This window comes from Littorina saxatilis, linkage group LG10, assembly GCF_037325665.1.
Source record: "Littorina saxatilis isolate snail1 linkage group LG10, US_GU_Lsax_2.0, whole genome shotgun sequence".
Taxonomy (NCBI): domain Eukaryota; kingdom Metazoa; phylum Mollusca; class Gastropoda; order Littorinimorpha; family Littorinidae; genus Littorina; species Littorina saxatilis.
The window spans coordinates 49,150,342-49,165,341 of record NC_090254.1 but is presented as its reverse complement, the minus strand read 5'-3'; the positions used below and the strand labels follow the sequence as shown (position 1 = coordinate 49,165,341).

Sequence of the window (15,000 nt, the reverse complement as noted above, 5' to 3'; positions counted from 1 at the left end):
TGTGACACAACTCTAACAATGCAGTACATGTGGGAGGGGGAGATGTGACACAACTTTGTAACAATGCAGTACAGGTGGGGGGGAAGGATGTGATGCAACTCTGTAAGAATGCAGTACAGGTGTGTGTGGGGGTGTGTGACACAACTCTGTAACAATGCTGTACAGGTGGGGGGGGGACACAACTCTGTAATAATGCAGTATATACAGGCGGGTGGGTGTGACACAACTTTGTGACAATGCAGAACAGGTAGGCGGGTGCGACACAGGTGGAGCACGGAGGGGGGGAGGGGAGGGGGGGGTGTGACACATCTTTGTGACAATGCAGTACAGGTGTGTGTGTGTGTGTGTGTGATACAACTTTTTGACAATGCAGTACAGGTGGGCGGGTGTTACACAACTTTGTGACAATGCAGAACAGGTGTGGGGGGGGGGGGGTGTGACACAACCTTTTTGACAATGTAGTACAGGTGGGCGGGTGTGACACAACTTTGTGACAATGCAGTACAGGTGGGGGGGGGGGGGGGTGTGTGACACAACTTTTTGACAGTGCAGTACAGGTGGGCGGGTGTGACACAACTTTATGACAATGCAGAACAGGTAGGCGGGTGCGTCACAAGTGGAGGGGGGGAGGGGGGGTGTGACACAACTTTGTGACAATGCAGTACAGGTGGGGGGGGGGGGGGTGTGACACAACTTTTTGTCAATGCAGTACCGGTGGGGGGGGGGGGGGTGTGTGACACAACTTTGTGACAATGCAGTACAGGTGGGGGGGGTGTGACACAACTTTTTGACAAAGCAGTACAGGTAGGGGGGTGTGACACAACTTTTTGACAAAGCAGTACAGGTGGGGGAAGGGGGGTGACACAACTCTGTAACATTGCAGTACAGGTGTGTGTGGGGAGAGAGGGGGTGTGGTGACACAACTTTGTGACAATGCAGGACAGGTGGGGCCGGGGAGGGGAGGTGGGTGGGTGGGTGGATAACACAAAGTTGTAACAATGCAGTACAGGGGGGGGGGGGGGGGTGTGAAACAACTTTGTAACAATGCAGTCCAGGGGGGGGGGGGGGGTGACACTTTGTAACAATGCAGTACAGGTGTGGGGGTGTGACACAACTCTGTAACAATGCAGTACAGGTGGGTGGGTGTGACACAACTCTGTAACAATGCAGTACAGGCGGGTGGGTGTGACACAACTTTGTAACAATGCAGTACAGGTGTGGGGGGGGGAGGGGGGTGGGTGGGGGGGATAACACAAAGTTATAACAATGCAGTACAGGTGGGGGGGGGGGTGTGAAACAACTTTGTAACAATGCAGTCCAGGGGGGGGGGTGACACAACTTTGTAACAATGCAGTACAGGTGTGGGGGGGGGGGTGTGACACAACTCTGTGACAATGTAGTACAGGCGGGTGGGTGTGACACAACTTTGTAACAATGCAGTACAGGTGTGGGGGGGAGGGGGGTGGGTGGGTGGGGGGGATAACACAAAGTTATAACAATGCAGTACAGGTGGGGGGGGGGGGGTGTGAAACAACTTTGTAACAATGCAGTCCAGGGGGGGGTGACACAACTTTGTAACAATGCAGTACAGGTGTGGGGGGGGGGTGTGTGTGACACAACTCTGTAACAATGCGGTACAGGTGGGTGGGTGTGACCCAACTCTGTAACAATGCAGTACAGGTGGGGGGGTGTGACACACATTTGTGACAATGTAGTACAGGTACAGGTGGGTGGGTGTGACAGAATTTTGTGACAATGCAGTACAGGTGAAGGGGGGGGGGTGACACAACTTTGTGACAATGCGGTTCAGGTGTGTGTGTGTGTGTGTGCGGGGGGGGGGGGGGTGACACAACAATGCAGTACAGGTGGGTTTTGTTTGTTTGTTTGATTAACGCCCAGCCGACAACGAAGGGCCGTATCAGGGCGGTGCTGCTTTGACATATAACGTGCGCCAACCACAAAACAGAAGTAGCAGCACAGGCTTCATGTCTCACCCAGTCACATTATTCTGACACCGGACCAACCAGTCCTAGCACTAACCCCATAATGCCAGACGCCAATTTTAAAGTCTTAGGTATGACCCGGATGGGGTTCGAACTCACGACCTCCCAATCACGGGGCGGACGCCTTACCACTAGGCCAACCCTTCCGGTAGTACAGGTAGGTGGGTGTGACAAAACTTTGTGACAATGCAGTCCAGGTGGACGGGTGAGACACAACTTTGTGACAATGCAGTACAGGTGGAGGGGGGGGGGTGTGACACAATTTTTTGACAATGCACTACAGGTGCGTGGGTGTGACACAACGTTTTGACAATACAGGACAGGTGGGTGTGTGTGTGACACAAAGTTGTAACAATGCAGTACAGGTGGACAGGGGGGGGGGGGGTGTGTGTGACACAACCCTGTAACAATGCAGTACAGGGGGGTTGGGTGTGAAACAATTTTGTGACAATGCAGAACAGGTAGGCGGGTGCGACACAGGTGAAGGGGGGGAGGGGGTGTGTTTGTTTGTTTGTTTGTTTGCTTAACGCCCAACCGACCACGAAGGGCCATATCAGGGCGGTGCTGCTTTGACATATAACGTGCGCCACACACAAGACAGAAGTCGCAGCACAGGCTTCATGTCTCACCCAGTCACATTATTCTGACACCGGACCAACCAGTCCTAGCACTAACCCCATAATGCCAGACGCCAGGCGGAGCAGCCACTAGATTGCCAATTTTAAAGTCTTAGGTATGACCCGGCCGGGGTTCGAACCCACGACCTCCCGATCACGGGGCGGACGCCTTACCACTAGGCCAACCGTGCCGGTCCAGGGGGTGTGTGACACAACTTTGTGACAATTGAGTACAGGTGGAGAGGGGGGAAGGTGAGACACAACTTTGTGACAATGCAGTACAGGTGGGCGGGTGTGACACAACTTTGTGACAATGCAGTACAGGTGGGCGGGTGTTACACAACTTTGTGACAATGCAGTACAGGTGGGCGGGTGTGACACAACTTTGTGACAATGCAGTACAGGTGGGCGGGTGTTACACAACTTTGTGACAATGCAGTACAGGTGGGCGGGTGTTACACAACTTTGTGACAATGCAGTACAGGTGGGCGGGTGTTACACAACTTTGTGACAATGCAGTACAGGTGGGGAAGGGAGGTGACACAACTCTGTAACATTGCAGTACTGGTGGGGGGGGGGGGGGGTGGATGACACAACTCTGTAACATTGCAGTTCAGGTGTGGGGGTGTGGGGGTGTGACACAACTTTGTGTTAATGCAGTACAGGTGTGGGGGGGTGTGTGTGACACAACTCAATAACATTGCAGTACAGGTGGGGGGGGGGGGTGATACAACTCAATAACATTGCAGTACAGGTGGGGGGGGTGACACAACTCAATAACATTGCAGTACAGGTGGGGGGGGGGGGGTGATACAACTCAATAACATTGCAGTACAGGTGGGGGGGTGTGTGACACAACTCAATAACATTGCAGTACAGGTCGGGGGGGGGGGGGTGACACAACTTTGTGACAATGCAGGACAGGTGGGGGCGGGGGGGTTGGGGGTGGGGGGGTGACACAACGTTGTAACAATGCAGTAAAGGTGGGGGGGTGACACAACTTTGTAACAATGCGGTACATGGGGGGGGGGGGGTGACACAACTTTGTAACAATGCGGTACAGGTGGGGGGGGGGGATGTGACACAACTCTGTAACAATGCAGTACAGGTGTGGGTGTGTGGGTGTGACACAACTCTGTGGCAATGCAGTACAGGCGGGTGGGTGTGACACAAATTTGTGACAATGTAGTACAGGTGGGCGGGTGCGACACAACTTAGTGACAATGCGGTGCAGGTGGGTGGGTGTGACAGAATTTTGTGACAATGCAGTACATGTGAAAAGGGGGGGGGGGGGTGACACAACAAATAGATCCCTGCGCCTTGAGTCCGAGTCTGGAGATACGCGCGCGATATAAGACTTCATATAACAACTTTGTGACAATGCAGTACAGTTGTGTGTGGTGTGTGTGTGTGGGGGGGAGGTGTGACCCAACTCTGTAACAATGCAGTACAGGGGGGGGAGGGTGACACAACTTTGTGACAATGCAGTAAAGGTGGGCGGGTGTTACACAACTTTGTGACAATGCAGTACAGGTGTGTTTTGTTTGTTTGTTTGCTTAACGCCCAGCCGACAACGAAGGGCCGTATCAGGGCGGTGCTGCTTTGACATATAACATGCGCCAAACACAAGCACAGGCTTCATGTCTCACCCAGTCACATTATTCTGACACCGGACCAACCAGTCCTAGCCCAATAATACCAGACGCCAGGCGGAGCAGCCACTAGAATGCCAATTTTAAAGTCTTAGGTATGACCCGGCCGGGGTTCGAACTCACGACCTCTCGATCACGGGGCGGACGCCTTACCACTAGGCCAACCGTGCCGGTAGTACAGGTAGGTAGGTGTGACACAACTTTGTGACAATGCAGTCCTGGTGGACGGGTGAGACCGACACAACTTTGTGACAATGCAGTACAGGTGGAGGGGGGGGGGGGTGTAACACAACTTTTTGACAATGCACTACAGGTGCGCGGGTGTGACACAACTTTTTGACAATGCAGTACAGGTGGGGGTGTGTGTGTGACACAACTTTGTAACAATGCAGTACAGGTGGGGGGCGGGGGGGGGGGGGGTGTTGTGTGACACAACGTTGTAACAATGCAGAACAGGTGGAGGGGGGTGTGTGACACAACTCTGTAACAATGCAGTAAAGGGGGGGTTGGGTGTGACACAATTTTGTAACAATGCAGTACAGGTGAGGAGGGGGGGGGCGTGTGACACAACTCTGTAAGAATGCAATACAGGTGTGGGGGGGAGGGTCACATTTCTGTAACAATGAGGTACAGGCGGGTGGGTGTGACATAACTTTGTAACAATGCAGTACACGTGGGGTGTGTGACACAACTTTGTGACAATGCAGAACAGGTAGTTTGGTGCGACACAACTTTGTGTCAATGCAGTACACGTGGGGTGTGTGACATAACTTTGTAACAATGCAGAACAGGTAGGTTGGTGCGACACAACTTTGTGTCAATGCAGTACACGTGGGGGGGGGGGGGGAGGGGGGTGTGGGTTGGACAGAACTTTGTGACAATACCAGAACAGGTGGGCGGGTGTGACTCAACTTTGTGACAATAAGGATAAGATTTTATATAGTCCATGAGGGTAACCTCACAGAAATTCGGGCTGCTTTCTCCCCATTTTTTTTTTCCTGCATGCGTGTATTCATGTTTCCATGCCCTGAGACTTAATGCCGTGTGAGATGGAATTTTTTTACACTTTATTCCAAGTCACACGAGTATTTGGTGGACATTTTTATCTATGCCTATACAATTTTGCCAGGAAAGACCCTTTTGTCAATCGTGGGATTTTTAACGTGCATACCCCAATGTAGTGTACACGAAGGGACCTCGGTTTTTCGTCTCATCCGAAAGACTAGCACTTGAACCCACCACCTAGGTTAGGAAAGGGGGGAGAAAATTGCGGCCTGACCCAGGCCTGAACACGCAACCTCTCGCTTCCGAGCGCAAGTGCGTTACCACTCGGCCACCCAGTACAGGAGGAGTGGGGGGAAGGTGTGACACAACCTTTTGACAATGCAGTACAGGTGGGCGGGTGTTACACAACTTTGTGACAATGCAGTACAGGTGGGGGACGTGGGGTGACACAACTCTGTAACATTGCAGTACAGGTGGGGGGGGGGGGTGTGACACAACTCTGTAACATTGCAGTACAGGTGGGGGGGGGGTGACACAACTCTGTAACATTGCAGTACAGGTGGGGGGTGGGGGTGTTACACAACTCTGTAACAATGCAGTACAGGTGAGGGGGGGGGGGAGAATACAACTCTGTAACAATGCAGTACAGGGGGGTGGGGGTGTGTGACACAACCTTGTGACAATGCAGTACAGGTGGGGGTGTGTGACACAACTTGTGTTACAATACAGTACAGGTGGGGGTGTGTGACACAACTTGTGTTACAATACAGTACAGGTGGGGGTGTGTGACACAACCTTGTGACAATACAGTACAGGTGGGGGTGTGTGACACAACCTTGTGACAATGCAGTACAGGTGGGGGTGTGTGACACAACCTTGTGACAATACAGTACAGGTGGGGGTGTGTGACACAACCTTGTGACAATACAGTACAGGTGGGGGTGTGTGACACAACCTTGTGACAATACAGTACAGGTGGGGGTGTGTGACACAACTTGTGTTACAATACAGTACAGGTGGGGGTGTGTGACACAACCTTGTGTTACAATACAGTACAGGTGGGGGTGTGTGACACAACCTTGTGACAATACAGTACAGGTGGGGGTGTGTGACACAACCTTGTGACAATACAGTACAGGTGGGGGTGTGTGACACAACCTTGTGACAATGCAGTACAGGTGGGGGTGTGTGACACAACTTGTGTTACAATGCAGTACAGGTGGGGGTGTGTGACACAACCTTGTGACAATACAGTACAGGTGGGGGTGTGTGACACAACCTTGTGACAATACAGTACAGGTGGGGGTGTGTGACACAACTTGTGTTACAATACAGTACAGGTGGGGGTGTGTGACACAACCTTGTGACAATACAGTACAGGTGGGGGTGTGTGACACAAATCTGTAACAATGCAGTACAGGTGGGGGGGGGGGGGAGAATACAACTCTATAACAATGCAGTACAGGGGGGGTGGAGGGTGTGACACAACTCTGAAACAATACAGTACAGGGGGGTGGGGGGGGTGAGACAACTTTGTGTCAATGCAGTACAGGTAGGGGAGGGGGGGTGTGACACAAATCTGTAACAATGCAGTACAGGTGAGGGGGGGGAGAATACAACTCTATAACAATGCAGTACAGGTGAGGGGGGGGGGGGGAGAATACAACTCTATAACAATGCAGTACAGGGGGGGTGGAGGGTGTGACACAACTCTGAAACAATACAGTACAGGGGGGTGGGGGTGTGTGACACAACCTTGTGACAATGCAGTACAGGTGGGGGTGTGTGACACAACTTGTGTTACAATACAGTACAGGTGGGGGTGTGTGACACAACCTTGTGACAATACAGTACAGGTGGGGGTGTGTGACACAACTTGTGTTACAATACAGTACAGGTGGGGGTGTGTGACACAACCTTGTGTTACAATACAGTACAGGTGGGGGTGTGTGACACAACTTGTGTTACAATACAGTACAGGTGGGGGTGTGTGACACAACTTGTGTTACAATACAGTACAGGTGGGGGTGTGTGACACAACCTTGTGACAATGCAGTACAGGTGGGGGTGTGTGACACAACTTGTGTTACAATACAGTACAGGTGGGGGTGTGTGACACAACCTTGTGACAATACAGTACAGGTGGGGGTGTGTGACACAACTTGTGTTACAATGCAGTACAGGTGGGGGTGTGTGACACAACCTTGTGACAATGCAGTACAGGTGGGGGTGTGTGACACAACCTTGTGACAATACAGTACAGGTGGGGGTGTGTGACACAACTTGTGTTACAATGCAGTACAGGTGGGGGTGTGTGACACAACCTTGTGACAATACAGTACAGGTGGGGGTGTGTGACACAACTTGTGTTACAATGCAGTACAGGTGGGGGTGTGTGACACAACCTTGTGACAATACAGTACAGGTGGGGGTGTGTGACACAACCTTGTGACAATGCAGTACAGGTGGGGGTGTGTGACACAACTTGTGTTACAATGCAGTACAGGTGGGGGTGTGTGACACAACCTTGTGACAATGCAGTACAGGTGGGGGTGTGTGACACAACTTGTGTTACAATACAGTACAGGTGGGGGTGTGTGACACAACCTTGTGACAATGCAGTACAGGTGGGGGTGTGTGACACAACCTTGTGACAATACAGTACAGGTGGGGGTGTGTGACACAACTTGTGTTACAATACAGTACAGGTGGGGGTGTGTGACACAACCTTGTGACAATACAGTACAGGTGGGGGTGTGTGACACAACTTGTGTTACAATGCAGTACAGGTGGGGGTGTGTGACACAACCTTGTGACAATACAGTACAGGTGGGGGTGTGTGACACAACTTGTGTTACAATACAGTACAGGTGGGGGTGTGTGACACAACCTTGTGACAATACAGTACAGGTGGGGGTGTGTGACACAACTTGTGTTACAATACAGTACAGGTGGGGGTGTGTGACACAACCTTGTGACAATACAGTACAGGTGGGGGTGTGTGACACAACCTTGTGACAATGCAGTACAGGTGGGGGTGTGTGACACAACTTGTGTTACAATACAGTACAGGTGGGGGTGTGTGACACAACCTTGTGACAATGCAGTACAGGTGGGGGTGTGTGACACAACCTTGTGACAATACAGTACAGGTGGGGGTGTGTGACACAACTTGTGTTACAATACAGTACAGGTGGGGGTGTGTGACACAACCTTGTGACAATACAGTACAGGTGGGGGTGTGTGACACAACTTGTGTTACAATGCAGTACAGGTGGGGGTGTGTGACACAACCTTGTGACAATACAGTACAGGTGGGGGTGTGTGACACAACTTGTGTTACAATACAGTACAGGTGGGGGTGTGTGACACAACCTTGTGACAATACAGTACAGGTGGGGGTGTGTGACACAACTTGTGTTACAATACAGTACAGGTGGGGGTGTGTGACACAACCTTGTGACAATACAGTACAGGTGGGGGTGTGTGACACAACCTTGTGACAATACAGTACAGGTGGGGGTGTGTGACACAACCTTGTGACAATACAGTACAGGTGGGGGTGTGTGACACAACCTTGTGACAATACAGTACAGGTGGGGGTGTGTGACACAACTTGTGTTACAATACAGTACCGGTGGGGGTGTGTGACACAACCTTGTGACAATACAGTACAGGTGGGGGTGTGTGACACAACCTTGTGACAATACAGTACAGGTGGGGGTGTGTGACACAACTTGTGTTACAATACAGTACAGGTGGGGGTGTGTGACACAACCTTGTGACAATACAGTACAGGTGGGGGTGTGTGACACAACCTTGTGACAATACAGTACAGGTGGGGGTGTGTGACACAACCTTGTGACAATACAGTACAGGTGGGGGTGTGTGACACAACCTTGTGACAATACAGTACAGGTGGGGGTGTGTGACACAACCTTGTGACAATACAGTACAGGTGGGGGTGTGTGACACAACTTGTGTTACAATACAGTACAGGTGGGGGTGTGTGACACAACCTTGTGACAATGCAGTACAGGTGGGGGTGTGTGACACAACCTTGTGACAATACAGTACAGGTGGGGGTGTGTGACACAACTTGTGTTACAATGCAGTACAGGTGGGGGTGTGTGACACAACCTTGTGACAATACAGTACAGGTGGGGGTGTGTGACACAACTTGTGTTACAATACAGTACAGGTGGGGGTGTGTGACACAACCTTGTGACAATACAGTACAGGTGGGGGTGTGTGACACAACTTGTGTTACAATGCAGTACAGGTGGGGGTGTGTGACACAACCTTGTGACAATACAGTACAGGTGGGGGTGTGTGACACAACCTTGTGACAATACAGTACAGGTGGGGGTGTGTGACACAACCTTGTGACAATACAGTACAGGTGGGGGTGTGTGACACAACCTTGTGACAATGCAGTACAGGTGGGGGTGTGTGACACAACCTTGTGACAATACAGTACAGGTGGGGGTGTGTGACACAACCTTGTGACAATACAGTACAGGTGGGGGTGTGTGACACAACTTGTGTTACAATACAGTACAGGTGGGGGTGTGTGACAAAACCTTGTGACAATGCAGTACAGGTGGGGGTGTGTGACACAACTTGTGTTACAATGCAGTACAGGTGGGGGTGTGTGACACAACCTTGTGACAATACAGTACAGGTGGGGGTGTGTGACACAACTTGTGTTACAATACAGTACAGGTGGGGGTGTGTGACACAACCTTGTGACAATACAGTACAGGTGGGGGTGTGTGACACAACTTGTGTTACAATACAGTACAGGTGGGGGTGTGTGACACAACCTTGTGACAATACAGTACAGGTGGGGGTGTGTGACACAACCTTGTGACAATACAGTACAGGTGGGGGTGTGTGACACAACCTTGTGACAATGCAGTACAGGTGGGGGTGTGTGACACAACCTTGTGACAATACAGTACAGGTGGGGGTGTGTGACACAACCTTGTGACAATACAGTACAGGTGGGGGTGTGTGACACAACTTGTGTTACAATACAGTACAGGTGGGGGTGTGTGACACAACCTTGTGACAATGCAGTACAGGTGGGGGTGTGTGACACAACTTGTGTTACAATACAGTACAGGTGGGGGTGTGTGACACAACCTTGTGACAATGCAGTACAGGTGGGGGTGTGTGACACAACCTTGTGACAATACAGTACAGGTGGGGGTGTGTGACACAACTTGTGTTACAATACAGTACAGGTGGAGGGTGTGTGACACAACTTGTGTTACAATACAGTACAGGTGGAGGTGTGTGACACAACTTGTGTTACAATACAGTACAGGTGGAGGGTGTGTGACACAACTTGTGTGACAATACAGTACAGGTGGGGGTGTGTGACACAACCTTGTGACAATACAGTACAGGTGGGGGTGTGTGACACAACTTGTGTTACAATGCAGTACAGGTGGGGGTGTGTGACACAACCTTGTGACAATGCAGTACAGGTGGGGGTGTGTGACACAACTTGTGTTACAATACAGTACAGGTGGGGGTGTGTGACACAACCTTGTGACAATGCAGTACAGGTGGGGGTGTGTGACACAACTTGTGTTACAATACAGTACAGGTGGGGGTGTGTGACACAACCTTGTGACAATACAGTACAGGTGGGGGTGTGTGACACAACTTGTGTTACAATGCAGTACAGGTGGGGGTGTGTGACACAACCTTGTGACAATGCAGTACAGGTGGGGGTGTGTGACACAACCTTGTGACAATACAGTACAGGTGGGGGTGTGTGACACAACTTGTGTTACAATGCAGTACAGGTGGGGGTGTGTGACACAACCTTGTGACAATACAGTACAGGTGGGGGTGTGTGACACAACTTGTGTTACAATGCAGTACAGGTGGGGGTGTGTGACACAACCTTGTGACAATACAGTACAGGTGGGGGTGTGTGACACAACCTTGTGACAATGCAGTACAGGTGGGGGTGTGTGACACAACTTGTGTTACAATGCAGTACAGGTGGGGGTGTGTGACACAACCTTGTGACAATGCAGTACAGGTGGGGGTGTGTGACACAACTTGTGTTACAATACAGTACAGGTGGGGGTGTGTGACACAACCTTGTGACAATGCAGTACAGGTGGGGGTGTGTGACACAACCTTGTGACAATACAGTACAGGTGGGGGTGTGTGACACAACTTGTGTTACAATACAGTACAGGTGGGGGTGTGTGACACAACTTGTGTTACAATGCAGTACAGGTGGGGGTGTGTGACACAACCTTGTGACAATACAGTACAGGTGGGGGGGTGTGACACAACCTTGTGACAATACAGTACAGGTGGGGGTGTGTGACACAACCTTGTGACAATACAGTACAGGTGGGGGTGTGTGACACAACCTTGTGACAATGCAGTACAGGTGGGGGTGTGTGACACAACCTTGTGACAATACAGTACAGGTGGGGGTGTGTGACACAACCTTGTGACAATACAGTACAGGTGGGGGTGTGTGACACAACTTGTGTTACAATACAGTACAGGTGGGGGTGTGTGACACAACCTTGTGACAATACAGTACAGGTGGGGGTGTGTGACACAACCTTGTGACAATACAGTACAGGTGGGGGTGTGTGACACAACTTGTGTTACAATACAGTACAGGTGGGGGTGTGTGACACAACCTTGTGACAATACAGTACAGGTGGGGGTGTGTGACACAACTTGTGTTACAATACAGTACAGGTGGGGGTGTGTGACACAACCTTGTGACAATACAGAACAGGTGGGGGTGTGTGACACAACCTTGTGACAATACAGTACAGGTGGGGGTGTGTGACACAACCTTGTGACAATACAGTACAGGTGGGGGTGTGTGACACAACCTTGTGACAATACAGTACAGGTGGGGGTGTGTGACACAACTTGTGTTACAATACAGTACAGGTGGGGGTGTGTGACACAACCTTGTGACAATACAGTACAGGTGGGGGTGTGTGACACAACCTTGTGACAATACAGTACAGGTGGGGGTGTGTGACACAACTTGTGTTACAATACAGTACAGGTGGGGGTGTGTGACACAACCTTGTGACAATACAGTACAGGTGGGGGTGTGTGACACAACCTTGTGACAATACAGTACAGGTGGGGGTGTGTGACACAACCTTGTGACAATACAGTACAGGTGGGGGTGTGTGACACAACCTTGTGACAATACAGTACAGGTGGGGGTGTGTGACACAACTTGTGTTACAATACAGTACAGGTGGGGGTGTGTGACACAACCTTGTGACAATGCAGTACAGGTGGGGGTGTGTGACACAACCTTGTGACAATACAGTACAGGTGGGGGTGTGTGACACAACTTGTGTTACAATGCAGTACAGGTGGGGGTGTGTGACACAACCTTGTGACAATACAGTACAGGTGGGGGTGTGTGACACAACTTGTGTTACAATACAGTACAGGTGGGGGTGTGTGACACAACCTTGTGACAATACAGTACAGGTGGGGGTGTGTGACACAACTTGTGTTACAATGCAGTACAGGTGGGGGTGTGTGACACAACCTTGTGACAATACAGTACAGGTGGGGGTGTGTGACACAACCTTGTGACAATACAGTACAGGTGGGGGTGTGTGACACAACCTTGTGACAATACAGTACAGGTGGGGGTGTGTGACACAACCTTGTGACAATGCAGTACAGGTGGGGGTGTGTGACACAACCTTGTGACAATACAGTACAGGTGGGGGTGTGTGACACAACCTTGTGACAATACAGTACAGGTGGGGGTGTGTGACACAACTTGTGTTACAATACAGTACAGGTGGGGGTGTGTGACACAACCTTGTGACAATGCAGTACAGGTGGGGGTGTGTGACACAACTTGTGTTACAATGCAGTACAGGTGGGGGTGTGTGACACAACCTTGTGACAATACAGTACAGGTGGGGGTGTGTGACACAACTTGTGTTACAATACAGTACAGGTGGGGGTGTGTGACACAACCTTGTGACAATACAGTACAGGTGGGGGTGTGTGACACAACTTGTGTTACAATACAGTACAGGTGGGGGTGTGTGACACAACCTTGTGACAATACAGTACAGGTGGGGGTGTGTGACACAACCTTGTGACAATACAGTACAGGTGGGGGTGTGTGACACAACCTTGTGACAATGCAGTACAGGTGGGGGTGTGTGACACAACCTTGTGACAATACAGTACAGGTGGGGGTGTGTGACACAACCTTGTGACAATACAGTACAGGTGGGGGTGTGTGACACAACTTGTGTTACAATACAGTACAGGTGGGGGTGTGTGACACAACCTTGTGACAATGCAGTACAGGTGGGGGTGTGTGACACAACTTGTGTTACAATACAGTACAGGTGGGGGTGTGTGACACAACCTTGTGACAATGCAGTACAGGTGGGGGTGTGTGACACAACCTTGTGACAATACAGTACAGGTGGGGGTGTGTGACACAACCTTGTGACAATACAGTACAGGTGGGGGTGTGTGACACAACTTGTGTTACAATACAGTACAGGTGGGGGTGTGTGACACAACTTGTGTTACAATACAGTACAGGTGGAGGTGTGTGACACAACCTTGTGACAATACAGTACAGGTGGGGGGGTGTGACACAACTTGTGTTACAATGCAGTACAGGTGGGGGTGTGTGACACAACCTTGTGACAATACAGTACAGGTGGGGGTGTGTGACACAACCTTGTGACAATACAGTACAGGTGGGGGTGTGTGACACAACCTTGTGACAATACAGTACAGGTGGGGGTGTGTGACACAACTTGTGTTACAATACAGTACAGGTGGAGGTGTGTGACACAACTTGTGTTACAATACAGTACAGGTGGAGGGTGTGTGACACAACTTGTGTGACAATACAGTACAGGTGGAGGGTGTGTGACACAACTTGTGTTACAATACAGTACAGGTGGAGGGTGTGTGACACAACTTGTGTTACAATACAGTACAGGTGGAGGGTGTGTGACACAACTTGTGTGACAATACAGTACAGGTGGAGGGTGTGTGACACAACTTGTGTGACAATACAGTACAGGTGGAGGGTGTGTGACACAACTTGTGTTACAATACAGTACAGGTGGAGGGTGTGTGACACAACTTGTGTTACAATACAGTACAGGTGGGGGTGTGTGACACAAATCTGTAACAATGCAGTACAGTTGGGGGGGGGGGGGGGTTGTGTGACACAACTCTGTAACTATGCAGTGCAGATTGTGACACAACTTTGTGATAATGTTGTACAATAGGGCAGTTGTGGGTGGGTGTGGCGCAACTATGTAACAATGTCGTACATGTGGGCGGGTGCGACCCTAGTTTGTGACAATGCAGTACGGGGGGGGGGGTGGGGAGGTGTGTGACACAACTCTGTAACAATGCAGTACAAGTAAACAATCAGTTGTTGGTGTTCATGCTCTTTGTTTGTTCCAGTCTCATGTACAGTACAGTGACAATAAGAGCCACCAAGTCTGTCCATATAATTTTATGTTTTTCACTCATTGAGAGGGCACATTACAGCGTCTCGCCAAACATAAAAAAAACCAATAATAAAGGTAAAGGATTTTTTAATTAAAAAACAATAGAATTAAGAAAAGGAAAAAAGAGAAAGAAATACGACTGATTGCTGTGCTGGAATGGATCCCTTTTGATGAACCTTCGCGGTGGTCG

General features: G+C 50.5%; 2 protein-coding genes across 2 annotated transcripts in view; both read right to left on the bottom strand.

Annotated features, from left to right (window-relative positions):
* The window catches only part of LOC138979087 (uncharacterized), a 6,138-nt gene extending 4,151 nt beyond the window's left edge, over positions 1 to 1,987 (bottom strand). Inside the window, exon 1 of the mRNA XM_070351899.1 lies at positions 1,957 to 1,987. Coding sequence (XP_070208000.1) covers positions 1,957 to 1,987 — 31 coding nt within the window. The remainder of the gene's footprint in view (positions 1 to 1,956) is intronic.
* Positions 1 to 15,000, bottom strand: part of LOC138978998 (uncharacterized) — a 32,286-nt gene that overhangs the window by 11,745 nt on the left and 5,541 nt on the right. The window lies entirely within an intron of this gene.